The sequence below is a fragment of the Adiantum capillus-veneris genome, chromosome 10 (assembly GCF_014529385.1).
Source record: "Adiantum capillus-veneris isolate H3 chromosome 10, ASM1452938v2, whole genome shotgun sequence".
Classification (NCBI taxonomy): Eukaryota; Viridiplantae; Streptophyta; class Polypodiopsida; order Polypodiales; family Pteridaceae; genus Adiantum; species Adiantum capillus-veneris.
This window is the reverse complement of record NC_140940.1, coordinates 9,445,365-9,472,986: the sequence shown is the minus strand read 5'-3', so window position 1 is coordinate 9,472,986 and position 27,622 is coordinate 9,445,365. Positions and strand designations below refer to the sequence as shown.

General features: G+C 41.5%; 1 protein-coding gene across 5 annotated transcripts in view; it reads right to left on the bottom strand.

The window, feature by feature from the left end:
* Positions 1–20,317: 20,317 nt before the first annotated feature.
* LOC147448421 (S-adenosyl-L-methionine-dependent methyltransferases superfamily protein) overlaps positions 20,318–27,622 on the bottom strand; it is a 119,454-nt gene continuing 112,149 nt past the window's right edge. For 4 of the 5 annotated variants that reach the window (XM_086521040.1, XM_086521042.1, XM_086521045.1 and 1 more), the window contains 2 exons: positions 20,648–20,831; positions 20,318–20,534 (listed from right to left, as the gene is read on the bottom strand). In XM_086521040.1, coding sequence (XP_086377166.1) covers positions 20,719–20,831 — 113 coding nt within the window. In that variant the 3' untranslated portion in view covers positions 20,318–20,534; positions 20,648–20,718. Of the gene's footprint in view, positions 20,535–20,647; positions 20,832–27,622 lie in introns of those variants that run through there. The other variant, XM_086521041.1, reaches the window with a different exon arrangement.

The following is a 27,622-nucleotide window of genomic DNA, read 5'->3' as shown; positions in this document are numbered from 1 at the left end:
TATCGCTAAATTTTAAACTAAAAAGCATTGAAATAAGGTTCGGAAGAGAGGCTGATATCGTAGCGTCGGTATAACTATCGGTGTGGCAGGCATCGGAATAGACCTATAAATAGGTGTCAAAATAATCAACGAAATAAGCATCGGTATTAATATATTAAATTCCGACGCCTATTCCGTGACCCCTACCGATGGTGATACTGTAACCTGTACCGATGACCAAAACCTGCAAGATTTTTTTGGGTAGAGAGGGCTGGGAACTAATACTGCATGTACTGCAACAAAAGAAAACAACCCTCTCTGCCCAAAGGAAGAGTACAAGCAACCGCACTCCACCTACAAGCTGACGCTAAAGAACGAGTGTATGGCAATTAGCAAAATTGTAAGAATAACATAACTTGTTAACATGATTAAAACATGAGTCGAAAACTGTAAAACCATAAACATAACCTGTGTGCCATACCATAACCATTACCATTACCATTACCATAATTTTCTTGTTATACCATAACCATAACCATAACCATAACCATAACCATAACCATAACCATAACCATAACCATAACCATAACCATAACCATAACCATAACCATCACACGATTGCTATACCATCATAGAAAAATCATAACCATCACCTGAACCAAAACCATAACCATAACCTTGCACAACCATAACCATAACCATAACCATAACCATAACCATAACCATAACCATAACCATAACCATAACCATAACCATAACCATAACCATAACCATAGCAAAACCATAACCATAGCACGCGATTGCTATACCATCATAGCAAAACCATAACCATCACCTGAACGAAAACCATAACCATAACCTTGCACAACCATAACCATAACCATAACCATAACCATAACCATAACCATAACCATAGCAAAACCATAACCATAACCGTAACCGTAACCGTAACCGTAACCGTAACCGTAACCGTAACCGTAACCGTAACCGTAACCATAACCATAACCATAACCATAACCATAACCATAACCATAACCATAACCTTGTACAACCATAAACATAAACATAAACCATAAACATAGTTGACTGTCGAACCTTAACCATACCATAAACATAAGTTGACTGTCGAACCTTAACCATACCATAAACATAACCATAAACCATAAACATAAGTACTACAAAATTGTACATATGCAAGAGGTCACTGAGTGAGAAGCCCTCATGGTAATGCCTCCCAATCGACGTCCTCTCCCTCCTCCTGCAGAGCACATGGGTCAAAAGGGCCACAATTCCATGCTTGTACCCATACTTCTCCTCTTGGCGTGTCGAAAGGCGCTTCACGGCAACTTCCTGCAAAATTATGGTTTAATCATTAGATAAATCTTCAAATAACATATATATTATCAATAATTTAAAGCATACGTATGATACTTACAAACTCATGTCAAAGCGTATCGTAGCTTCCACTCCCAAGATGTGACGCTCTAGCAGACTCCAAACGGGCTCTGGCTGCATCTCTCTGCTGCTGAAATCTATTGGGATTGTCTTGTGTCTCTTGTGCAATCCCAATCCACTCCTCTACATCCAACCATGTCGGCTTGGGATCGCCATCATTGAACCTGTCTCTGTCCTCTGACCGACGGTGTGACATTGTGGACCTCGCCATGCTCAAAATCCATGCGTTGGAGACCTTGTCGTACCTCTCTGTCGTCCTGTACTCTCTCTGAATGGTGTCGACAATGTAATTCTTTCTCTCAAGATCGAGATTTTCCCAAATCTCCATCACAGTATGACCAAACTGAATAGTACAGAGCTGTCGAATCCTCTGTCGCATTTCCTTTCCCACCCTATCTGCCACAACAGCCCCATCCTTGCTCTTGTACACCTTGCTAGGATCATGCTCTTGTGATCCCCAAGGTGTACGTGGTGTGCCCATTGGTGAACTATCTACTGAAGAGAGTGGTGGGCACTCTCTCGGTGGTGTGGACGCATCGGTAGAACCGCTACCACAGCAACCACCACCTCTAGAACGACGACGATGTTGTCTCGAGGATGAACCACCCATCGGTGTAGAGGGCACACGAGTCCTAGGCATAGGGGGAACACTAGAATGAGGTGTGGGGCCGCTCGGTGTAGGGACCACACTTGTCCCGGGCGTAGGGTCGGCCGTAGTAGTTCTAGAGGTACCTGCACCTGCACCCCAAAGGTGCTGGCCATCGCGATCTGTTTAGGTGTGAACTGAGACAAAAACGAGCCCATCTGCTCGGGTGATATGCCGGCCGAAGTGACTGGAAAACTAAAACTAAGAGAGTATGGCTCATCGTCATCGGCCATGGCTAATCATACACAAACAACACCCACAAAATACGTTAGTTTATGTAAGAAATGTTTAATCAATACAAACAACAAATCAATGGAATTTCTACACAAATGAAACAAATCAACGAAACGGCTACAATAATGACCAAAATCTAAAGTGTATTGTAGACTAACAAGAAGAGCCATCCAAAAGGTTTCCTAGCAAAAGTCATTAGTTAATTTCTCATCTTCTATGAGATCTGATGCACCAAAGATGTCTATCTCAATCTATACTTCTGCATCTTCATCGATCTAGTATATGAGTGCTATGTCATCAAAGCGGCTATGGACTTGCACCTAAACATGCTGTTTATTCTTGGAATGATAGAAAAGTATCGAAGGACCTTTGCTGGGATAAATTTTCCTTGTGTGTCCTCCCTGTACCTATTTGATCCACAATTGGGACACTATTCCAGGTTTGCACACTCATTGTGAAAAACTATACAATCATTATGACATGCATGTATTTTTTGATAATCCAAGCCCAAATTAGTAAGAAGTTTTTTAGCAGCTGGACGGGTAGGGGGCATGTGATTCCATTCTGGCAAGATTTGCTCATTCAGCAACCTGACGTTACATGAACAAGTCAGCCCTTTGATCACTTTATATGAAATGCAATTTGCACTTTACCATGCTTAGGATAAATATGTTTACCTGAAAAGCTTTGTGACCGAGGCGTCAGACCAACTGTAGATAGACTGCAAATTAAGCATTACCAATGCGGTACGGAGAACTGAGGATTTTGCACCAATGTAGAGCGGCATGCATGCAAGACTTTGCATCATCTTGCCCTCCTCATCGTTGCTATCATGCTGTCGATATGAGCGGGATGGCTGAGGTTGGTCCACAGTACTGCGTTCAATGTTGTCGCCTTCTATGTTGGAATCTATGTCAAAGAACGCATCCAACATCTGCTCCATCTCTACTTCTTGAAATGCCGCTTCAGGTATTGGTTGGGAAGACTTAGTCGATGGCTGCTCATTTGAAAATCATCTTCTCTAGAATGAAGTTGGAGCAATATCTACTTGTGGACTTTGACCTTCAATCTCTAGACCATGAGATCGATAACGCAGGTCTGGTACTTGATCTATCGGAAAGAGACCGTGATTGCGTATGTGTTGGTCGTAGATTGTTCGTTTTTGAAAGGTCTGATGCTTGCAATGCGCACAAGGACACGCCATCCTATCGTCCATACTTTGTCTACCAATGATGCAACAAATAATTAAAACACTCTAGTTGTTATAACTACAAGCTTTAACAACCTCACATTCTCTAGCCAGGCCCGATCCCCGCACACCTCGGTCTAGAGGTGCACGGAGATTAGGACCACAGGGTAATAATCTCGTCTTTATTGGTCAATGACTATATATTAAAGTTCTTGAAGTCTGTGTGCACTTTTGAAGTCCGATTGCATTTTTTCAACTATTTTCTGCTAGCTCTAACACCCTCACATTCTCTAGCTAGGCCTGATCCCCGCACACCTCGGTCTAGAGGTGCACGGAGATTAGGACCACATGGTAATAATCTCGTCTTTATTGGTCAATGACTATATATTAAGGTTCTTTTAGTCTGTGTGCACTTTTGAAGTCCGATTGCGTTTTTTCTACTATTAATTTGATGCTAGCTCTAACCTAACCTATAATCTAACCTAACCTATAACATAACCCTAACCTAAATTAATGTAACCTAAAACTAACCTATAACCTAACCTAACCGAAGTTTGTTTGCGTTTTTAGAAGTACAAGAGTCATCTTCGAAGTTTGATTGCGTTTTTTCTACTATTAATTTGACGATAGCTCTAACCTGACCTATAATAGTTATGCCTAATCTATAAACTAACCTAACGTAAAACCTATACCTAACTTATTTTAATGTATATAACCTAACTTATAACATCTACCTAACCTAACCGAAGTCCGTTTGCGTTTTTAGAAGTACACGAGTCATCTTCGAAGTCCGATTGCGTTTTTACTACTGTTAATTTGACGCTAGCTCTAACCTAACTATAATCATTATGCCTAACCTATAATCTAATCTAACCTAATGTAAAACCTATATATAACCTAACTTAATGTAACCCATCTTATGACATCTACCTAACCTATAACCTAACCTAACCGAAGTCCGTTTGCGTTTTTAGAAGTACACGAGTCATCTTCGAAGCCCGATTGCGTTTTTAGAAGTACACGAGTCATATTCGAAGTCCGTTTGTATTTTCTCGACTATTATGCTGTCGATAGCTCTAACCTAACCTATAATCTCACCTAACATATAACCTAAACCTAACATAACCTAACCTAACATAAAAACAACACAATGATGAGGCGTTTAGCAAAACGACAAGCCATAGATCTTGCCCATAATGCATATGTGATGTGGGAAAGCTCTATGGCTTGCCAATTTGGCAAACGGCTCACCATTGTGTTGTTTTTAGAGTTGCAAAGCGATTTTATGGCCTGAAAACCGATCGCAGACATATAGACAACACAATGGTGATCTATGGTATATGCATTGTAAGCAAGATCTATGGCTTGCCGTATTGCCAAACGGCTTGCCATGGATATAGAGCTTGCCCACAATGCATATGTGTTGTGGGTAAGCTTTATGGCTTGCCATATTGACGAACGGATTGCCATTGTGTTGTTTTTAATATGCACTGTGGGTAAGCTCTATAGCTTGCCGTATTGTTGAACGTAGCTTAACCTAACTTAACCTAATGTAGCTTTACTTAACCTAACGTAACATAACCTAACGTAACTAAACTAACATAGATTAACTTAACCTAACCTAACATATAAAATAACTTAACTTAACTTAGCGTAGCTTAACCTAACCTAACCTAATATAACTTAACCTTAACTTAATTTAACTTAACGTATAAGATAACCTAACCTAACCTAGCGTATAACCTAACATAACATCGTAGCTTAACATAACCTAACCTAACCTAATCTAACTTAAACTTAACCTAAAACATAAACCCCATCAACTACATAATTTGAAAAACGACATAATTCAATAAAAAAATTCTTCAAAACAAGATTTTTTCATAAACTTAAACATATTTTTTCCATAATTTATAATGAAATTTCACATAACAAATCCTAATTTCTTTTAAAGCATTGAAAGTTTAAAGCATGAAATTTTCTTTTTTTAATATACAAAGTAATTCAAATAAACTTAATATGCATTTAAAGGTTTGAGCACTCACATTAGTCATATTTGAGCAATGAAAGTTGTTGTATAAGTCTTAGAACTTGCAAAAACACACACACAAACACAAAGTTAAACCCTAAACCCTAAATCTATAAGTAAACATGAAAACCTTCGACGGCGTGTATCGCATTAGATCTGTGAGAGAGGGTGAAGAGGAGAGCTTGAGATATGGTGCAAGAATTAGGAGAAATGCGCAGAGAAAGCCAACGGTTTTGGTTTTTGCAGGTACTGATGGTACAGCTATCGGTACAGGCGTCAGAATAGTCAACTGAAGGGGCGTTGAAATGCGCATTCACACTGGCATCGGAAGACCTGCCCGAATAGGCGTTGGAAATTTGAAAATGAAATTTAAAAAAAAACATTAGCTCCCTCTATAAATACACACACATATAACGACGCCCGCCAGTGACGCCGGTAATGTGGCACAGGAATTCAAGTGACCTCTTGTAGTGACAGTCCTGAGGCAACAACTGGAAGCTGCTACACAGTCCTGAGGCAACAACTACTTCAAATTAAAGAGATTTTTGGAGTGCTTACATCCCAAGATTCGAGAAAAGGTGGAGTTTGCTGGTGCAGAGGCCTATGAGGATGCAATATACATCTCCAAAGTGAAGAGTAGGAGGCAAAAAAGAAGTTGGAGATGGGTTTGCTTAAACCTAGTGATTATATTTTTTTTTGACGACCTCGCAACATGCAGTGCAGGTAAAAGCAGTTCACAGTTGCCAACATGCAGCGATTGCAAGTTCTGCATGGGTATGCTCTATTCCATATTGTGTTCATTGGTGACCCCTATGTGCTATACGTACATGCCTTCAAAGGAGGATCTCATCAATGAGGATGAAGGGTTTGTAAACGAGGATATGCATAAAGAGGAGACATCATATGCCATGGGTTCTCAAGTATTGATAGAGAGTAAAGATCATCATGTGGTAGAAGAGATCAAGCCAACCATGGAAGCATCAGAGGCTCCAATTGTAGAAGCAGGTACAAAGATGGAAGTTTCTCAAGTAGTCGAGGCAAAAGCAAATGATGTCCAAGACCAAGGGACTAGTCATCACTCTGATGGTGAGGCCCTGCTGATTGTAGTGGTAAGCTTTGAGGATGAAGTTGATTGGGGGTTTGATGAGCTAGTGGTTGGTATATATGAAGAGTCACACGTGCTTGTTGCTAAAGCTATGGCCATGATGCAGATTGAGCAAGGTGTTGCACCTCCTCCAGTGTCAGAAGAAGAAGCACATGTGATTTTGCTTGAGCCTTTGTGCGATGTCGAAGTAGACAATTAGGTTTGGGATGCAAAGAAAGCAATAGAGGATAAAATTGTCAACGAGTCCGGATCTGTGGACTTGGTATTGATGGCAAGAGACAACTAGGCTATGTGAAAACAGGTTTGTGCTGATGGGTTGATGGTTATGCTTTTAAGGGTTGCTTTTCAACAAGTTGTATGTCAGATACTATGCTCTTTGCAAAGAGTTTTTGATATGAAGACCTCTCAATGGATATTGGTGTGGCTTTCTGGGACTCTGTAGGAGTCTCTCATATGGATGGGGATGCTTATCATGTGCATGAAGACCATTTCTTGATATAGGTTGAAGTGGAGGAATGTTATGGAGAGCTTTTATCATGCTCTATGTCAAGTTTATAGATGCATTATAGACACATGCTACATATGTTTTACAGATGCATGGCTTCGGCCAAACGGTTTCTTTTTGACCCAAGTGGAGTGCCAATCACAGTTGGGAGAGCTTATGGCTTTCCTTTTGACCTGGAGGGTTGTGCAAATGAATTCTTCTTACTATATCTCTTAATTATATATGCAATTGCTATATATCATCTTTTTTTTTTCATCTCAAGATATATCTATTGTCTATACTATCTTATCTTATGCAATCACATTTTACCTAAATAATTCTCTGGTTGAACATAAATGTTCAACGAGGGGGTGGACAATGATGCAGCCAAACACTGTCGACCCACGAGCATGAAGGAAACAAGTACATGAGGGTTAGCAAGTGGATAGCATAGTTCTTGAGCAATTGCTTGATGGAGGGTACAAAAAGCATGGTTGGGATGTGTATGCCAAATGGGTCATCTAACATGTCAAATGTGGTTCAAAGCTTTGCTAATTGGAGTTCTTGAGGATAATAAATGTTGATGTATATCTCCATCTAATAGTACCATGACATATGCATAATACTTCCTCGTGTTCAGCAAGTTCAAGGCTCTCTAGGTGCTTGAAGACCAATGCCTATAAACTCTCGATCGTGCATTATGACAGGTGGTCGTCGCTTCAAAATAGATGGTCTAGATCAACCAACGCAAGTTTTTTTGTGTGTTCTTGAGTTCAAGAATATTGTTGCTCAACGATCGAGAGCTATTGCAGAGGAGCCTACCATGTGACCATCTCATGGACTAACTATCAAAGAGATTGATGTCTGACTTCGGAGGAGGCATTTGAAGGTGTGAAATGAGGTAAAGTTATATTTTTTTAAGGCAAGCTCAAGCTAGCACTACATGGCCTGTGGGAAATACAACCCAATAAGAGGTTTTCCTAAAAAGGTTGGAGTTAAACAAAAAAAGAAAAACAACAAAAAATCAAGCAAAGGCAAGCTAAAGGTGGTGCTCCTAATAACAAGCAAAAGAGAGTAAAGACCGAGGAAGAAAAATGAGCGCTACTGATGTGGAGGGAAATATACAGTGGGACGAGGGGTTGCATAAAGAAACAATTGCCACCAGTGCATGGGCAGGAGATGTGGTGCTTCATAGGGGGCTACAAGAATGCGAGACGTGCTAGAGAGAGCTAGGGGGGCAGGGCTTTGAGGGCTGAGGGCTGCCAATGATGGGGGGCTTGTGGTATAGAGGAGGACCCAGGAGCAGGTTTTGAGGACAAGCAGTTTCCAAGGAGGGATGCGTGAAAGCTAGCAAGTGGCGAGAGAGAGAGAGAGAGAGAGAGAGAGAGAGAGAGAGAGAGAGAGAGAGAGAGAGAGAGAGAGAGAGAGAGAGAGAGAGAGAGAGAGAGAGAGAGAGAGAGAGAGAGAGAGAGAGAGAGAGAGAGAGAGCCGCCAAAGAGGGGAGCGGGTTCGAGGGTTATTGGGAGCTATCGTAAAGGGAGAGCAGGACGGCTTTTGAGAGCACTGGAGTAGAGAGGACAAAAATAGGTCAGGGTGATGCTTTAGTAGCGCAACCCTTATGTAGGTTTGGAAGTACATGGATGCTTCGGGTTGGCGACAAGAGAACTAGGGAGAAGGAGGATATAATTGGATGCCAAAAAGGGTGACTTGGTGATCTCAAGAGGGTGACCATAAGGCATGTATTGGCCTCTATAGGGTAATATCACCACAAGAGCAATTGGGAGTTGTCAAGGCTCAGAGGTGTTGGGAAGAGGTGAAGGCAAGAAAGCATAGGTTGAAGGCATGGCCGAATCGAAGGTGGCATGAGAAGGGCTCGTCGGATCCTACACTAAAGGAGGGAAGTTTCTATGCAATTTTATCATTGTACACCCTCTAAATGATGCCAATTGCATCAACATCACCATAGTCTTTATATTTCTGGTGTTCATGTGGATATTCTCTCTCTCTCTCTCTCTCTCTCTCTCACACACACACACACACACACACACACACACACACACACACACACACACACACACACACACACACACACACACACACACACACACACACACACACACACACACCCATTTTTTTGTAGTTGTATATGCACGTGAGTATGATATGTGCAAAGGGTGGGTGGCAAAGCCTCTGGGTGTCTTATATGTGTGAGTTCCTGACATTTGTCAAGTGGATGGGTATCCCCTATATGGTTGTGGTGCATGCCTTGAGTATGAAAGCTAATGGAAACGTTTTAGTCAGCTTTTGATCTTGAGTTGTCTGAAGGAGTTGGGGTTATGTATCCATGAATAAGGTGCTCACAAGAGTCTAAGGGTGAAGCTATGTTGACATGCTATGGAATCACTGGGCTATAGAGAGGCATTCACTATGTGTTGGGTGTGTTCCCATTTCTCCCTTTCCAACGTTTATTTGCATTCTTGATGAGCATATGAAGGAAGATATCGTGCTAGGAGTTGCATGAAAGAGAACTTATAAACCTGTCAAGGATTGGGATGATAAGGGTCTTGAGTTAACACTTAAAGGTTGACAATTAAGAGTACCATTTTCTCATAGCCGTGGAGAGTAGAGTGCAACTCTCAAAATTCCAAAGCTACTAGACAATAGGTTTAACTCAGCTCCAATGACCACTACTCGACACCGAATCCATCCTCATAATACCGACATGCAAGGAACCGTGCAATTTTGGGTACCCAAAGCTCAACTCACCAACAATTCTAAGAAGATTTGGGTGCCTAAGCAACTATTGAATACCCAAAATAAATCACCACTAACACCTCCCTATCAACCGTAAAAAAAGTCACCAAAGTTACAACTAACTCAATGGATGTGGAAACAAAAGCACCAGCCCAAACCAAAGATGTTGTACAAATGGAAACCCAAGGAAGCACCAAGCAAAGTGAACTACAAATGGGTACCAAAGCTTCAGTCATTACCAGCAAAACCACCTACTACAGTGACACATGATTCCAAGACCACTTCCTTTACTACACAAAGCACTATCAAGGAACAAGCGCAATTACTTCAAGGTATACTTTTAAAGAGATTCAAACAACATGATGCTTTGTCATCCACAACCCTTGAGCTCACCGCTCAAGACCTACCTCTTGCACATCATAATGTTTTAAATTGCATTGACCTCAATAGCATGGTAGAACCAACCTCGGCTATGCATAGACACAACTTGACTACCCATGCACTGCACAACCTATGCTACAGAGGACTCATGCACGAAGGAGGGGGGGGGGGGGGGGGGGGGGGGGGGGGGAGGCATTCTCAATGCGGACCCATATATCTGGAACTGATTAGAAAAAGGGCAGTGTTTTGAAGTGCTTGTATGCTAATGTGTGGATTCTTGTAATTCAAAAGTAAAATGACCTTATCAGCAAAGAGAATGGGGACTATGTAATATGATAACCCCTAGGTGTGTGTAAATATCATCGAAAAAGTAAAAAATATTGCATGTTTTTTACTCTTTTTACGTGTTTTTTGGTTTTAAAAAGTGATCAAAATGGAGAAATCCACAAAAATATGGCCAAGTCAAATAGAAAATAAATAGTAAACATGCTTAGATGGAAAACAAAAGATACCTTGATGATCAGGAAGGGAAGACGACAAGCATGTCGAGTCTTGCTTGATTTTGATGATGGTGACAAAAAGCCTAAATTGGGCCGGAAATGCCTGATTTAGTGAATTTCTCAAAAAAAGAGCAACCGAAATCCAAACAACGAAATTTTCGGAAGGACAATATACTACACATTCTAGTACGACTAACTGGGGAATTTGCAAGAAAATGAGTCGGAAATCCTAGGTATGTATAGCTTAGGTAGACCAAAACTAGTCCCATTTCTACTTTGACCTTCTTGGAGAGAGTTCTCATAGCTAGCTTTCTGCGCACTTTCGCATACTTCAACTGGCCTCTACGTTACACAGTCTCTCATGAGACACGAGGGGTATGTTCTTAACTTACTAACAATTTGTTCTGTACATGTTTTTGGGGTCGGGGTAACTCAAGGACATAACGACCATTGGTAGAACACTCCCGATGACTCATATGACCATTTGACTCGGGGCTAGAAGGGTTTATAAATAATAAGCTGAAATTTGGCCCGGAGTCGAAATTGCATTCTAACTTCACAACGAGCTTCCCCATAGGTAGTATAACGAATGTACCTAGGTGGAATCAAAATAAAAGCTTAGTTAATACCTAGAATATAAGAAATCAGCTCGGATTGCCACAAAGAGTCATTTTTTAGCTAAGGCCTCAAAACTAGTTCAAACTAGACCAAATTTGACAAGGCCACTCCTCAAGATATATGGGATATCATACCATTAAAAGTTGAGGAAAAAATGATCTATTTCAAGTGTCGGGGGAAAAACCGCCAAAATCAGAGGACCAAGAGACCAAACTCTGTTCCAATTAGGGCTAAAAGCTACACATTAGGCTTATAGGACAAGTGTATGGAATTGTAAGATGTAAAAATTAAAAGTTTGCAATTCTAAATAATAAGTGCGCTTATTATCTCCTGATCCATTTTCACTTTTTCTCTTCATGCACACTATCCTTATGATGCACCAAGGCTCTCAATTCACAAATCAAAAATCACTCATTTCTTGCTCACACCAAAAAACACACTGAATATTTCAAACCCCAAAATTTGGCCTAAGGGAACCACTTGCCAGCCCAAAATATGCAAGATCATATTTAGAGCTTGGGAACACCTTATCCTCAAGCTGCCCAAGTCGAGGAAAGACTAAAAGATTAGAATGAGCTCTTGGACAAGCTAAAAGATGATCCTCACGTGTTGGCAATTCAAGGCTCCAACCTTGCCTACCAAGCACTTGAGAAGCGCGAACAAAGGACCTAGAAACATAGCTAAAGCTAGAGAAGATGCAACGAAGAAAATTATCTCTCATTCATGACCAAGGAAGAGCAATACCAAAAGCAAGTAGCTGAATTGCAAGCAGCACTGGTAGCAGCTCAAGAGCAACTTATGGGAAAGCAGAAGCTACAAGAAGAAGTAGTGCCTGGCATGTTATCGACAAAAACCACTACACTAGATTTTTTACAGCCAGAAGAAGAAACAGATCCAACTATAGTGGCCCCCGAGTCCTCGACAATTGAGCTAGAGGCTGAGCAAGGTCCACTAGACAATTTCACTGCTAAGGTAGAAAGAGCACTTAAAGTTAATACAGAAACAAAGCTTATCTGGAAGGAAGTCATGGAATGGGAATAGAGAGTTCTCCATTTTGCAAATGCTGCCCAACTTACTTCCAAGCAGACCATAGAAATATGGCACCAACAATCTCTCCCATTTCCACTGATCAAACATGAAATCCTCAAGGTAAAGGAGAGACTCATCAAAGAAAAAGCTACAGACAGCGTTGATCCACACCCAGCTTGGCGGATGTACTCGTTGAAGAAACACCCCGAGTATCTCATTCTCTACAGTCAAGATTTGCCAGATATTAGAAAAGATCCCACCTTTTGCCTAGTGCCAAGAGTTCGCAGTTGGGGAAGTCATCAATTGATTCTAAGGAAACATTTAACATGGCTCAATTACCCAAGATTGAGTCCACTTGAAGGCAAAGCTTCAAAAGACTACATGATCAAAACTCTCTCAGAAGCTATAGAAATCTTCAAGAGGAAACCTGATCTTGCATGTATCATGTTCACCAAGATTGCCAAAATGCTACTTACATGCATCCAAACCTTCCACCACGTAGAGCAAACAATGCTCCATGGATGGATTTCCTTGAGGGTAACCAAGTGCTTTGCTATGACTTGTCCGATCAACCGCTTGATGAAATGCTCTATGGATTTTATGCTCGAGTTATGTTATTGCCATCTTACTACATGTAGAAGTTCAAAGAAGCATTATACAAGAGGTTCTTCATTTTCAAATTCAAGATCTTTGGACTCGTGGTGGAAAACCTTCGTGCCAGGTTTATTGGGTACACAACAATGGAGCTGAACACTCCTATTGATTTACAGCTCCTAGCTGAAGTTGACAAGAAGTTATGCATCAAATACTATGATGCTTTGGATGCACTGAAAAAGAAAAGATAAGCCCGCAAGCTAGAGCACTACCCAAACCCTTGAAGCTGTGTCGAGGACGACCCAATCAAGGAGGAGGGGAAATGTTAGCACATAGCTAACATTGAGAGCCTATATACACTCAGCATATGATGTAATTTTTCACTTTCTGATAATTTTGAACATCCATAGCCTTAAGCCCTTGTGATTCTTTTAATTCCATGATTATTTTGTAACTATTATGTGATTATGAGCCAGACAAAGTGGGGTTGCGCACTTCCAGATTGTGTCAAGCAAATCCTAGGCTGCTGTGAGTTAAAACCTTTTCTAATTTTTGAACCTTGAACCTTTATAAAAGCCATTTTTTGTAAAATCTAAGGGATACATTTTGGATAGCAAGCGTCACGATTGACATGCAAAGCACTGTGTACTCTCCTTCTTCGTCTGTTTGAAGTGGTATCTGTTTCATTGCGTTCAAGGTGAAAGCTCTTCATGACATTGTCCTTTTCTCGTGGTAAATTGTGTTTTTGTTGTTGCTCACCTACTCCTTAATCTGCTCGTAACTCTAGATTTACATTAAAAAATTGCACTTTATGCATTGGAGAGGTGTAGTGATGTCATTGCTAAGCTCTAGGCTGTATTCAGAGTCGAAATTAGTTAGGTCAAATATGTCTTGTAGATAATAAGCACTATTTTGACAAGTGGTCAAAAGGGAGATTTAAGGGTTCAGTTATGTGTCCTTAGATGTTGTCAACCCATCCCATAAATTTTGTCTCATTTAGATTTTGTTTGCTTGGTGAACTGATGAGATTTGTTTGCGGTGTCATAGATAGCTTTTGCTACTCGACATGTAGTAGAGTGTAGATTTGGGTAAGATAGGGATTGAGTGTGTTTTCCGAGAGATTGACAACCTCTCGTAGCCTCCATGCACTACTCGAGTCAACTCCGTCCCACGGCATGACATTTATGTTCGTGGTTCTCATTGTTGCTACAATAAGATAGCGAGGCTTGGCATTAAAAGAGCCCCACATGGACATAATACGATAAACAAAGGTTTGAAAAAATAATTCATAAATTATCAAATTTAGTGTGGTTAGTGAGCAAAAAGATAGTATGGCCCCTTTTAAGTGCAAGTGCCAATAAATACGACATATTGAAAGCTTAAGCTGCCCAGCCATTGGCAAAGATACAATCTAAAGCTTTTTAGGGTGACGCTCCTCAGTATCTAATAGTAACAGATGATGTTGGGGATTGTGGGCTTTGTCCTATGTTGATGTGTATCTCCTCTATCCTCTTGGGATGCATAGGTAGCTATAACCATGTGGAAACGGTACTCAAGGGTGTGGTTACCCATGGGGGTCATTACTAGAGAGTGTGGACTCAGCTAGATTTAGATAAAAGACTCCTAAAGTGACGTGAAAGGTCACCCACGAGTTTGCAAGTTGGATGGGCTGATTTGGAGCCTTGTATGATGTCATCAGTTATGCCAGATGAGATCCCTTAGTGCACTCTATATAATGAGCCCTTTATACACACTTTCAAGTCGAATTAATCAATCTAGTTTTGCGTCTACGTTCTACTCTATCTTTATTGTGTATTTAACATTGTCATTGGTATGTTAGTACCATGAGCTTCTCTCTCTAATCTTCCCTAAACTTTGCAAGTGGTATCACAGCCATTAGGGTGATTAATATTTCTTAATCATTGTTAAGGTCCATTGGATTTTTCCTAACTAGTTGCATCTCTCATTAATTAAGCCCTAATCTAGCTATGTGTGTGCATGTCCTTGGTACACCCAAGAGGCCATCACCCTCCATGGCTAAGTAGGCTTGATTAGGAGAGTTTTATGTGTCCATTTTTTACATTCATGATAGGAAAATGCTCTATGCTAAATAAGTTGGGAAATTTCTCTCTTTCTCCCAATTAATCCAACTATAATTCACCTCATTGTAGGCTGCATTTTTTGTTAACTTTTCTCACATAATTTTCCTCTCCATTGATCTCAATCCAAAGAGCTAGCATTTTTATGTATTATGTGTGGAAGAAGCTCTCAAAGAGTGCATTTGATTGAGCTACAACTTGGTTGAATTAAACCTTCTTCATGTGAGAAATTCATCTCTAACACTCCCTCTACAAAGAGCTTCAAATTGATCCCCTAATTGCATTATTTGGATACGTTTAGAGCCTCCAACCCTATCACCAAATTTAGGTGTGTGTGAAGGGGAGTGTGGATAATAAGGTTGTATGTAGGCTTTCCAATAAGAAATCCATGTGGGTGGGTTGGATAGCTCACCATCTTTATAGTTGTTGACCCGAAGTTCGTGGGCTCAAGGCTCGTATGGAGTTTTGAGAAGCTGGGTGGACATACTCCGCACACCAAATTGTGGTGAAAAGTCACTTTTTGGGCCTACAAGGCTGTGTTCACACGCAAAGTTTGTGGAGGGTCACTAGATTTCAAGGCCATTTACTTTTTGGGAAGCTGGGTGGACGTGAGACGCGCGCCAAATTGTGGTGAAAAGTCACTTTTTAGGTCTGCAAGGTTGCGTTCACACACAGTTTGTGGAGGGTCACAGGACTTTATCATGAATAGATTGATTAATTAGATAGCATGCATTAGATTAATCAATTTCAAGTTTCAACTTAGGTACACTATGTGTAAAGTTCAATAACTCTTATTTACAAAGGCACACACAAGGGATATGGTTCACATGTTCTTACTCTTAACATCCCTTTCCTTCTCTTTGTCTTTTTGTACAACAGGTTGATGGACTAGTATCTTTAGTGCAACAATGTTGATAGTTGGCCTTAATGGATCGTATCAACAATAATGTATCTCCATGTGCTTCTAAAAATTTCTCTAATGTGGAGGATTTTTCTGATAAGGCAAAAAACAAAGACCCATGAAGCAAGTGAATTGCACAAGCCCTACCAGTGTGGAATACATGATGCAAAAAGGTGTGTTGATATGCAAGAAAACCAACACCCCCAATATGTGCAACACTTTCTTGTCTTTATTAAAGGGAGAGAATCATCACAAATGTCAAGGTTATAAAAAGGTGGACAACCATAAATTCTGAAAGGATTAGATAGTGGAATGAAAAATTGTTTCTCCACCAGTAGAAAAGTTTCTCGAAACAACATTGAACTTTCAAAGTTTTATTTAAGCGAAATAAGATAAGAAACACTATGGCATTACCCTTGAGACCAACCAACAAATCTACTTACAAGTTTGTGTCCCCTCTCTATATCATGAAGAGACGTGTTTTTGTCATCCTGCTATCATGGCAATGCTGGCCATCAATGTAGATGGTGGAATGAACTATGGATCTAAGACATGAAGACCCATCAATATAAGAGGTTACATGCAAACCTATGTGCTGCACTAGAATACAATGTGCTCATCTTATACGAGTGTCAATGGTGTGTAAAATCTAAAGAAACTAAGGCTAAGAGAATTCCTTGTGGAATGAAAGTATGGATATAATACATGGAGACCCATCAGAATAAGGGATAAATGCAAGCCTTTATGTTGCACTAGAATACAATATGCTCATCTTATACTAGTCCCAATGGTAGGTAGAAAAGCTCAAGCAACTAGGATACAATGCTCAAAGGATGGCTTGTTGTGTCAAAGCGGAAGCGGAGAGAGAGAGAGAGAGAGAGAGAGAGAGAGAGAGAGAGAGAGAGAGAGAGAGTCTCTTGAACCAATCAACCTTGGCAATGAATAATTGATACTATGTAGAATGGGAGCCAGAGGTCACATATATACCCGCCTTAGTAAATTGCCCTATCCAGACTTTGACAAATAAGTAAAATAAATACCTAAAAGCCAAAATAATTAATGGAATCACTTTGGGTAGTTCACTTGGGACGCCAAAACTCTAACCCCCTCTCTGCAGCTCATAGTGGACATAAATAGTGAGACTAAGTCCATGAAGCTTGGACACCCTAGCAACAAATGCCATGCTGGATACACCTCAAATTTGCTACCCTCAACTTTGTACCTTTGAAAAAATGCCATTTTGAGCATTGGTTGCCTTTTAGAAAATTTGAACGCTGGACCACACTACGTCCAAGAATCCCCATTCGCGAACTATGAACACATCACGTCCACAATACTTTAAGATTATAAACTTTGGAACGCATCCTGTCCAAAATACAACCAACAACAATGGATTAGTACACTCATCCATAGTGTTTTAGATACATCTGATTGATTCCTTGCTAGATGCACGTGTCTTAAACTCGGATCCATGGATTCAAACACCAATAACTTGAATTCCAACACAAGGGTCTAAATTAATTATAGGGAGCACTTGCTCCTCTGCCACTGAATCTAGTGGCAACACTGGTCTTCAAGTGACAAGAAGGTGGGAGTCCTTGCCAATGTAGGCTCCACTACACCAGCAACCTCTTTGCTATCCTTCCCTGAGTCACTATTACTACTTTCCTGATGATCCTTGCTTTTGCCTTTTTCCTTTATAGAACATGTCTTTGCCTTTGGCTCCGCAATCTTTAAACAAATGATCACGTTTTACACAATTGTAACAACGGTTATTGGTCTTCTTTCTGGAATCCGAAGTAGCAAGTATTGCCACACCTATTTCAAAAATATGATTTTTGCCTTGAGTTATCAACACAACTTCCTCCTCAATGAGAAAAGAGCCGAGATCATCAAATTCTAGGTTTTACTTTGTGATTTGTATCCAAAGTGTCCTACACACCGTTTCATATGCCTCAAGCAACTTCATAGAACCAAAGCAGTTAACTAACCGAGTACTAGTTAGTGCACTTTTCATAGCCAATACTTGATCATGAATAACTTTATCCTTCATAAGGAATGATTGCTTGGAACTTCTTTCTGTAAACTCGGTGGCAAATAACTATGTAAAAAGGTTGAGTACTTGCATCGTAGAATCTCGATCAAACATTCCAACGAGCTTGAACCACATCTCATTGACGGTCTTCAAAGTCTGAATGGATAGAGAGTTTTCCTTTGTAAGCGATTCCGCAATGGCAGTCATTGCCTTCACATTTCAAGCATCCCAATCAACACACGAGTTTTGATACTCATCATCTTGAAGACGGATATACCTATTGTTAGGATCCCTCGTAGGACGAGGCTGTGAGCCATTAATTATGTCCCATAAACCTTTTCGTGAGAACTAGAGCTGCATAATCAAATTCCAATGGGCGTAGTTATCGCCCTTCATTTTGTTGCTGTCACTCGAGCAAAGGGAGCCATGTTGTTCGTATAAGAACTGGAAATATGGCTTCCTTCTTGTACTCCAAAGGGTGGCTGCACAATCCAAGCCCTGTCATCAAAACAAGGCTTCTTCGATAATTTGAGCCTCAAAATCCTCTTCGTCCAAGTTGCTCCAAAACACAACGTTGCTTCCTCATCACAAAGACGGTTGATTTGCACTCCTTTACTACCCCTTGCAAGCTGTTTGTGTTCCTTCCAAAACTAAAAAAAAGCCCTTTGGTTCCTCCCCTCTCACAACTCCACAAGAAAGTCTAGCTACAACGCTTTAAGTGCTTGCACGGAGCCTTAATGGGTCGGATTGAAGAGAGAGAGAGAGAGAGAGAGAGAGAGAGAGAGAGAGAGAGAGAGAGGGTTGTCGGCAAGGACAGGGAAGAGCAACATTTTAAAACGATGGCTACGATTGCTCAACAATTCAAATCCTCCACCAAGGCTTTGATACCATGTCAAAGTCGATGATGCAAAAGCGTAGAGACCAAGGAGAGAGAGAGAGAGAGAGAGAGAGAGAGAGAGAGAGAGAGAGACTCCTGAACCAATCAACCTTGGCAATGACTAGCTAATACTATGTTCAATGGGGGCAAGGGGTCACATATATACCTACCTCAGTAAATTGCCTTACCCAAACTTTTACAAATAGATCAAATAAATACCTAAAAGCCAAAATAAATAATGAGATCACTTCAGGCAGTTCACTTGAGATGCCAAAACTCTTAACATGTTGATCCTCAAGGTGTAATAGCATTTCATAATATCTTGGATCTTCTATGAGGGGCTTTGTATCAAACGACTAGCTTTGGTCTCCTTTGCACATATGAGTAACACCTCGTTGTGTGGTATCCAAAGAGGGTGTGGCTTCTATTAATCAGAGCAGGCTGACAAAGATTAGTGTGACCACTAAGCTTCGTCAGCATGCTCTAATTTCTGGTGACCCTCGCCTAGTCCGTATACCATTGTGTTTCAAGCGAGGGAACAACCAAAGCATTGATCCCAACATCCAACATGTTTACTGTAAGAGGGCCAGGATGACTCACTAAATAGTGCCCTTGAGATAGTGTTGTGCCTAGTCTTCCAAACAAGGTGTGTTACCTAACGAACCCAAATGTGCCTTGCTATCGATCTCTCTGTGTCCACAATCTGCAAAATCTGCCCTCTAAAACTATGCATATTGTTAGATCAAGCTCAATCAACCTCAAGACACATATGTGATGGCATGTGAAGCCTCTATGTAACCACTCTCATGTTGTGTGTCGAGTAAATATCCATGTAACGTGGTTTCTACATGAAGCCATCATGCATAGCCCTGAAGAAATGCTTTGGTAGTCGAGCCATCTTCATGAGCAAGGAAGGATTCTACAATGTCAGCCATGTCCTCTATAGTATTAGAGGGGAGTGTGAGGGATATCATACTAAGAAAGCAGGCTCAACTCCCATAACATCATGTCGTCCAGTCATAACATGAAGCGTGATATCCTCACTCTGTCGGTTGATGTGAAGCCTCGAATGACTTAAGTCTATCCAATCTCATATCTCTATGCATTGAATAAAACATGCTGTATTGAAGAGTGGCTAAGTGGGAGCATCATCTCCACTCCTGCAAGATTACAAGGAACAAATGATTTTCTTTGACGCATAAAAATTTATAGGCGCTCACATCTGCAGCTTGTTGGGAATAGAGATGAACTGAGAATACGAAAGTAGATAGCACAGCTTGTATGAGGCTGTGTATTGGTGCAATGGAAGGGCAAGCACTGCAATGAAAAATGAGATAAGTGGGGGGTATACTGAGTGGTGTGTGAGTGTGTGTGTGTGTGTGAGAGAGAGAGAGAGAGAGAGAGAGAGTAGACTTGAAAGGGAAAAAGCACATAAGGTCATCACCAAGGTTTTCCAATGTACACAGGCTGAAATTTCCTTGACATACACCCTCCCTTTCTGCCAAAAGGAAGTGTCAATAAATACATTCTCTCAAATCTCCTAGCCAAGAATTGGCCAAAAAGCAGTAGCTGGACAAAATGACAATTTCAGACCCGAATAAATTGCCTAGTAGAGCCTCTTAAACCTGCTAGCCAAGAAATTGGTTAAAAAATTAGTGCCGGGACAATCTACAGTGTCACATGCATATGTCTGGTGAGAAAACATAAAACCTTCCACAAATAAAAGATTACATCTCACCTAGGGAAATCCATCAACAATCCCTGTAAAGTTGCATATGGGCACAGCATTTTGAAGCCCCTGTAGTGTCATTAAAGTGGTTGCTTCTGAGGTGTACCTGGTTTCCTAGGATACCTTTTTGGAGTTGCTCTTTCCTTGTGACACAATATTGCTGTCCTTTGACCATTAGGGCTAAGCGAAGTTACTGTTACAAATCATCATTGTATTTTTTTAATGAGCACAGAGACACAATAAGCACAACCAAAATACAGCTCTACAGAAATAAACATGCAGTTTTAATCTCATGACTTACAAGCACTGAACATAAAATGACTAAAACCTTGGTCATCACCAAGGTTACGGAAGAGCTCGTTAAGTTGACACTCATAAAATGCGCTCTCAATCCTATGAAGTGACCATTACGGATATGCTTCTTATGCACAAGCTACAACATTAAAGCTTTACAGATGGACCTGTTTGTTTACTGAGAGTAATGTGAAAACTACCTCTTACAATTGTACGGGTATCGCTCGAGAATTCAATTCATGGGTGCAAGTGGGATGCTGATGGGTGGAGATGATGGAGACATTTTATGATGCCACAATTTCATAGTTACCCAAAGGAAACAGTCATCAAAATACAATGGTTTCACACACATACCATATTTTACACGGATGGGAGAACCAGTGGAGTGGACACAAATGCCTACAGATCATAGTCACAAATTTAATCTTGGGATCTGCACACATACCTAAGGCTAGCTCAATCCACGCTCCTACATGGGAAAGTAATCCCCTCCATAAGAAAAAGGCACTCAAATAGTTCACATTGGAGACACGATGATTGGACCGATTCAAAAATCTTTCTCGAAAGAATCTTGTCTTAGGTGCTTAGAAATTGAAGAAGCTTCTTAGCACTCTCGAACACTTCAAATGGCGTCTTTCTCGTGTGTCGTAGGCAAACTCCACCTAGGGCAAATACTTTCCCATTTAGTCTTTTGATCCAAAGAAGAAGACTTCAACAAATTCAAAACCATTGAATTGGTTATTTCCAAATTGCCAATTTGTCTACGGGTGGAATGAGGATGAGAGCTACAACCACGTGCCAATGTTCTCCCAGATTACCGTCAAAACAACTAGTAGATCAGGGATCTATGTCCGAAACAATGGACTCAAACATGCCATATAATCGAACAGTTTTGCCAAAAGATTGGGCTTCGTCTTCTTTACTGCAGAGCAGTGAGCTTGCTTACTGAATTTGTTGATGACCATCCAAAGGCCATCACTGTGGCTTCGGGAAATCAAAGATGAAATCCATTGCAATACTTTCCTAGGGGCGTGTGGGAATGGGTAAAGGCTGTAGTAATCCTTGTGCCTGATGCCTGTCAAACTTGACCTTCTGGCATACTAAACAACTGCAAACAAATTCATGCACATCTTTCTAACTCACGGCCAAAGAAGTAATGCTCCACACCTTTGCAGGTGGTGTCGATGCCGCGGTGACCCGTAAAAGGTGGACAATGGCACTCAATCAAAACCTTTTCCCTCAACGGTTGTGTGACGCACAACAATGTTTTCTTCATCAAGTAGCCACCACGTATGGAATATCCCGCTACTTCCTCCCCATTTTGTATTTGAGTGAATACATTGGAAAAATCCGGATCTGTGGCGTACTAATTGACCATGTTCTCGAAGCTTCTATGATGAATCGCGGAAATAGCCAAGACTAATGGCTTCTGAGACAAAGCATTTGCCACCAAGTTTTTCTGTCCTTGAACATGGACAATCTGGAAGTGAAACTGTGATAAGATGTTAGCCCACCGCATCTTCTTTTCTGAAAGTTGCTTCTGTGACAAGAAGTAGCGTAAAATCTGATGATTAGTTAAGACTATAAAATCGGCTCCGAGTAGGTAATGTCGCCACTGAGTAAGAGCATGGATCACTACCAAAAGCTCTTTCTCATAAATCTGTGCTGCATTGAAAACAATTGGCTTTCATAGCAATTAGATGGCCTTCTTGCAGTAAGACTGTTCCCAAACTACGACCACAAGCATCACAATAAACTTCAAATGACTTTTGCAAGTCTGGCAAAGTCAACACTAGTCCAATAATTAGTTTTTCTTAAAGTATCTGAAAGGCAGTCACCTCTGTCGATCCCCATGAGAAAGGGACTCCTTTCTGAGTAAAATGTGCAAAGGTGAAGCCACCTCTGTAAACTTTCGAATGAACCACCGGTAGTAAGAACACAAGCCTAAGAAGCTTCTAACTTTATGAACATTCTTCAAGCCAAGCCAATCGCGGATAGTGTCATTTTTGGCCAGATCTATTTGTACTCTTTCTATTGAGACGATGTGTCCCAAGAAATGTATCTTAGGCAAGAAAAACTCCGTCTTTTTCACATGTATAAGCAATTTATGCTTCCTCAATGTCTGGACAATCCACAAATGGTCGATATTCTCTGAAAATCCAAAAAGTCATCTTGAAATCTGTCTTTAGATGTCTCCAGGAGCAATACAGATTTGATGATAATCACTTCTTCATATCAAATTCTGTAAGTAGAATTCTGAAGTCTGCCAAGTATATCATCGATCCTCGTAATGTGAAAATCTTGTTCTGGTTCATTGTTTCTTTATCTTGGCCTCCGCTAATGCTGTAAGGTGGCTGGTTCTGTGGTGTACTACCACGAATCAATCATGTGATCTTCACGACGTAAAGGAGGTAACTTGCTTTGTACGCCTTCTGAGAAACAGTCAGCCTTTATTGCAGAAAAATCTTGTCGTTTCTTTTCAAGGTCAAACATATTCGACGTTCAATTACCATTCAGTTCTCTAAAGAAAAATCGAGTAAAGAAAGTGAATTCAACAAATACAATCTCTTTGCCCTTCATTTGTCAAAGTCCCTTTCTCAACCCAATAGTCAACCACGGCGTTGTTCTTGTGGTACCAAGGGATTTCGAGGAGGACGTCACAACCTTCCTAAGGGCATTACGTAGAAGTCCTCGTGCCCTAAACACCCCTGACATTGCAAACGAAGTTTGCCAATGATCGATGTAATGGCAACTTCCCGTCCAAGTGCCGCTAGAACTGCGGGTTTCCATACACTCTCATGTCAGCTGCCACGTCAACACGTTTCCCGAGCTGCTGCCACGTCACCAAAGTGTGTGTGTCCAGGGGCATGCCATGTCACCAGTTTGTGACAGAAGTGCTAAAAGTCTGTTCAGTCAGTTCTTTTCTATTGGCACGTGGTGCCCGTCTTGTGACAATAGGAGTGTCTAGAATCCAGGAGGATTAGTACCGACAGTTTTGTGAGCCTGTCCGCAGGACCTGCATGTTCGAACGAGTCCGTTAGTTTAGATTTTCCAGTTCCAGGCCTAGCGCTAGTGGAAAACTCAGTAGATCAGCCAGCATTTTCAGTTTTCAGCCCTTCCCTCGCCGGAGGTACACGAGATCTCCAAGCGCCAACCATCCACATAAGGTCTGGTACTTCGGCAACCCATTGAGCCTCTTGGCCATTCCCTCACTGCATTGAGTGCTCCCATTGCGGCCCATCATCGGCATCATCAAGATATGCATTTTCAGCCCTTGATTCCTCTCACATCGGGAGTGCAAATCAGCCCCACATCTACCCCTTGGTGGCCATCCGCCATCCCACATCGAGACGGATCCAAAGGTACACCAAATCAGCCCCCGAGGTGCTTCAACTTGAAGAGTTACCGAGGCAACATTCTCCACTTGAGTTAGTAGAGTCTCTTCTTGGCGGCCATCCGCTAGCCCACATTGAGATGGATCCAAAGGTGCACCAAATCAGCCCCATAGGTGCTTCAACTTGAAGAGTTACCAAGGCAACATTCTCCACTCGAGTTAGTAAAGTCTGCACTTGGGGTATTGCATGTGTGTACATTCCACTTACGCAATCAAAAGCAAATACCACATCAGCAACGGTGTGGGGGGCCCTTGAGAGGGTTAATTGGGACCCAATCGATGTCATTCTCCTCTCTCTCTCTCTCTCTCTCTCTCTCTCTCTCTCTCTCTCTCTCTCTCTACACATCTCTACCGCTCTCTCCCTCTCTTCAAGGAAATAAAAGGGACCATCATTCAAACTAAAAACAATCACTAACGCAAGGATAGAAGTAAAGATTTGTGGAAGTGCAAAACCTAGATCTTCACCATTTCAATTCTTCTGCACCCTAAGTTGAGGGAAACGGAAACAGAAATGGAAATGGCCAAGTTTGAGAAAGTTGAAAAGGGCAAACGCCACGTCAACTAAGGTGTGCTATTACCCATGTTATAGGATACAAACATGACCATGCAGCCAATGTAGCGGGAAACGCCCAAAAACAGCCTCTAATAACATATGAAACGGCGCAACACTACCCTCCTGGCCTGAGATGCATTTCTGGACCTGAACGTTTCGGAATCAGAGGTGTAGCACCATGTGGAGTTTCAGAAGGCAAGAAACGGGGCTTGAAACGTTTCAGGTTCCCGTTTCATTTAGGTGACATTACAAAAAGTCCGTTTAATTCTTTCAAGCCTGAGGAACCAAAGGCAAATGAGCTTAATGAAGGAGATGTTGGTGATCACATTGTAGAAGTTGAAGAGGAGATCTCCTCATAGATTCATGCTCTCTACGCTTAGCAACAAGTTGTTGTTTATTATTGTTCTTATTTGTCCCATTTGCATGATGAAAATTAAGCCTTTCTGATGGTATATTCATCTGACAATAGTATCAAAGCTTTGACTTGCACTAATCCTCTAGTCCCCATAAAGTTTTTTATTCTCTCTTGTGTTTTGGGTTGTGCTTGCAACCCTTCGGTGATACACCTCCCACTCTTGAAACAGCAGGCCTGCCATTGCGCGTGGGGCCGTGCGCCTTGAACGTCAGAAAATAGAAACCAATTGTATACCAGGTGTTGCATGCAGGAGGCGTCGACAAGGGGGTAGATAGTCTCCCGAAGATTAGTCTGCGACCTTCCTTGAACCAAGAGCGGATATCCTTGCAAGATCAAGACTCGTAGCACAACGGAGACCTCCACCAATTCAAAAGTCGAGCAACCTCCACCTTCGGATCCTCCCTCGAGTCCTCCCCCTACCCCTCCATCCTTGTCACCAAATCCCATAGAAACCATGATGAGGATGATGATGGCGATAATGGTGTGGCAAGAAGAAGCACACCGACAAGAGCGTGTGAACACGGAACGAAGGAGGCAGATTGACAAGAGCATGTGGAAGCAGCGGAGCGAGAGGAACCTCGATTGGTGGCTTATGCCGAGGCTTGTAGACAGGACGGCAGCCATGCGTGATCTCATCACATCTCTGGTGAACCGATCCAATACCCCACCATCGGAGCCGAATTATGAAAAGCTTACCAAGACCATTGCGGAGGCGATCAATGCTACACGAACGGCCAACGAACCAATTCACAAGAAGATTACGTTTCGTAAGTATGACGATAAGATGGATGCTATTGTCATTTAATCTTGATTGCACTAATTTACATCCTATTTTGCGGTTGTTAAATTTTTTTATAATAACAAAGTTCTCTTGGCTTGCATGCATCTCACAGGTGATGCCATTACCTAGAAAGATGAGTGGATGGTATGAAGGAGGAGGAGGCCCACAAGGCGGCCCATTCCGCGTTTCTACTCTCGAGCTTAGCTTGGAGGAGTTCGAGGAGGATTTAAAGATGCGCTTCTTGCCTCCATAGTACCTGAAGCTATTGAAGGAGGATTTTCGAGCTTTGTCTCAACAAGGTAAACATGTGATGTCGTATGCTAACCGTTTGTCCCAGTTAGGTGGACAATTGAGCAAATCGGATGAGAAAAGTTGGAGGCCTTTCTCTTTGGATTGAACCACTCGATCAAGTTTGACATGGAAGCCGGTCATCCAAAGACATTACAAGAGGCGGTAAGCTTTGCTGAACTCCAAGAGATGAAGCACAACAAGGGTAAGCTCAAGACGGCCTACGGTAATGGTAACTCTTCCTCTCAAGACTCCTCTAGAGACAAGGACGAAAATTCTAATGGGAATGGTAACAATAAAAAGATGTCTCAAAATTCTTCCTCTCAATCTAATTTCCATCTACATCTCAATCTAAGAGGGACTAATCTAAGGATAAGGATAAAGGAAAATCTCATAAACCTCAACTCACACTTGACGAGAAGATTGCCCAAGAAATCGTAGGTGGTCAATTAAGTAGAAAAGAACATGCATTCTATGCAAAGGAATGTAGATGTTTCCATTGTCACGTAGTAGGTCACATGAAAAAGGATTGTCCTAAGAAAATATCTAAAAAGGAACCCACTACTACGCCAACTTCTAACTCTACTCCTCAAGTGAATGCAATAAGTGTGGTAGAGCAAGAAGCTAAGCAATGTTGGGTTAAAGGCATAAATAACCCCTTTTTGTACATTTTTATACTTTGGTCAGGTTCATATTGAACCTGGCCACATTTTTTAAAGGTCACTTGTAATAAAAGTGGGAAAACCCAAAACTCACTTATTGAGTTTTCCCCAAACACGGGAGCTCTCTCTCTCTCTCTCTCTCTCTCTCTCTCTTTGTTTTGCTAGTGCTTCCCTTCTGCACCACAGTGCCTCTACTTCAAGCCTCAAGGCCTGCACATCTTCGCGTGCTCTATCACTTGCACACACCGCCGCGCGCTCATCAACTGGTATCAGAGCCCAATTAGGGTTTGCTACCAAACCTGCAAACACTGATTTTCAGCCAAGGAGGTCAACTTTCACGCGAGATTTTGCAATTTCATCGCCAAAGGACCGTCCTCGGACACTAGAGAGCTCCCGGCAAGTCAAATTGACCTAAAACAGGTTGAAATTAGGTCTAAACCAGCAAATTACAAGTTATGACAACAAAATACAGGTTTTGCAAATGATGTATTAAGGTGTGGGAACACTTTTGCTAAGTCCTCGCTACCGGAAAACACTGAAATTGCCGAAAAACAGGTCCCAAAACAGGTGTTTTCAGCAAATTTCAGATTTATGCAG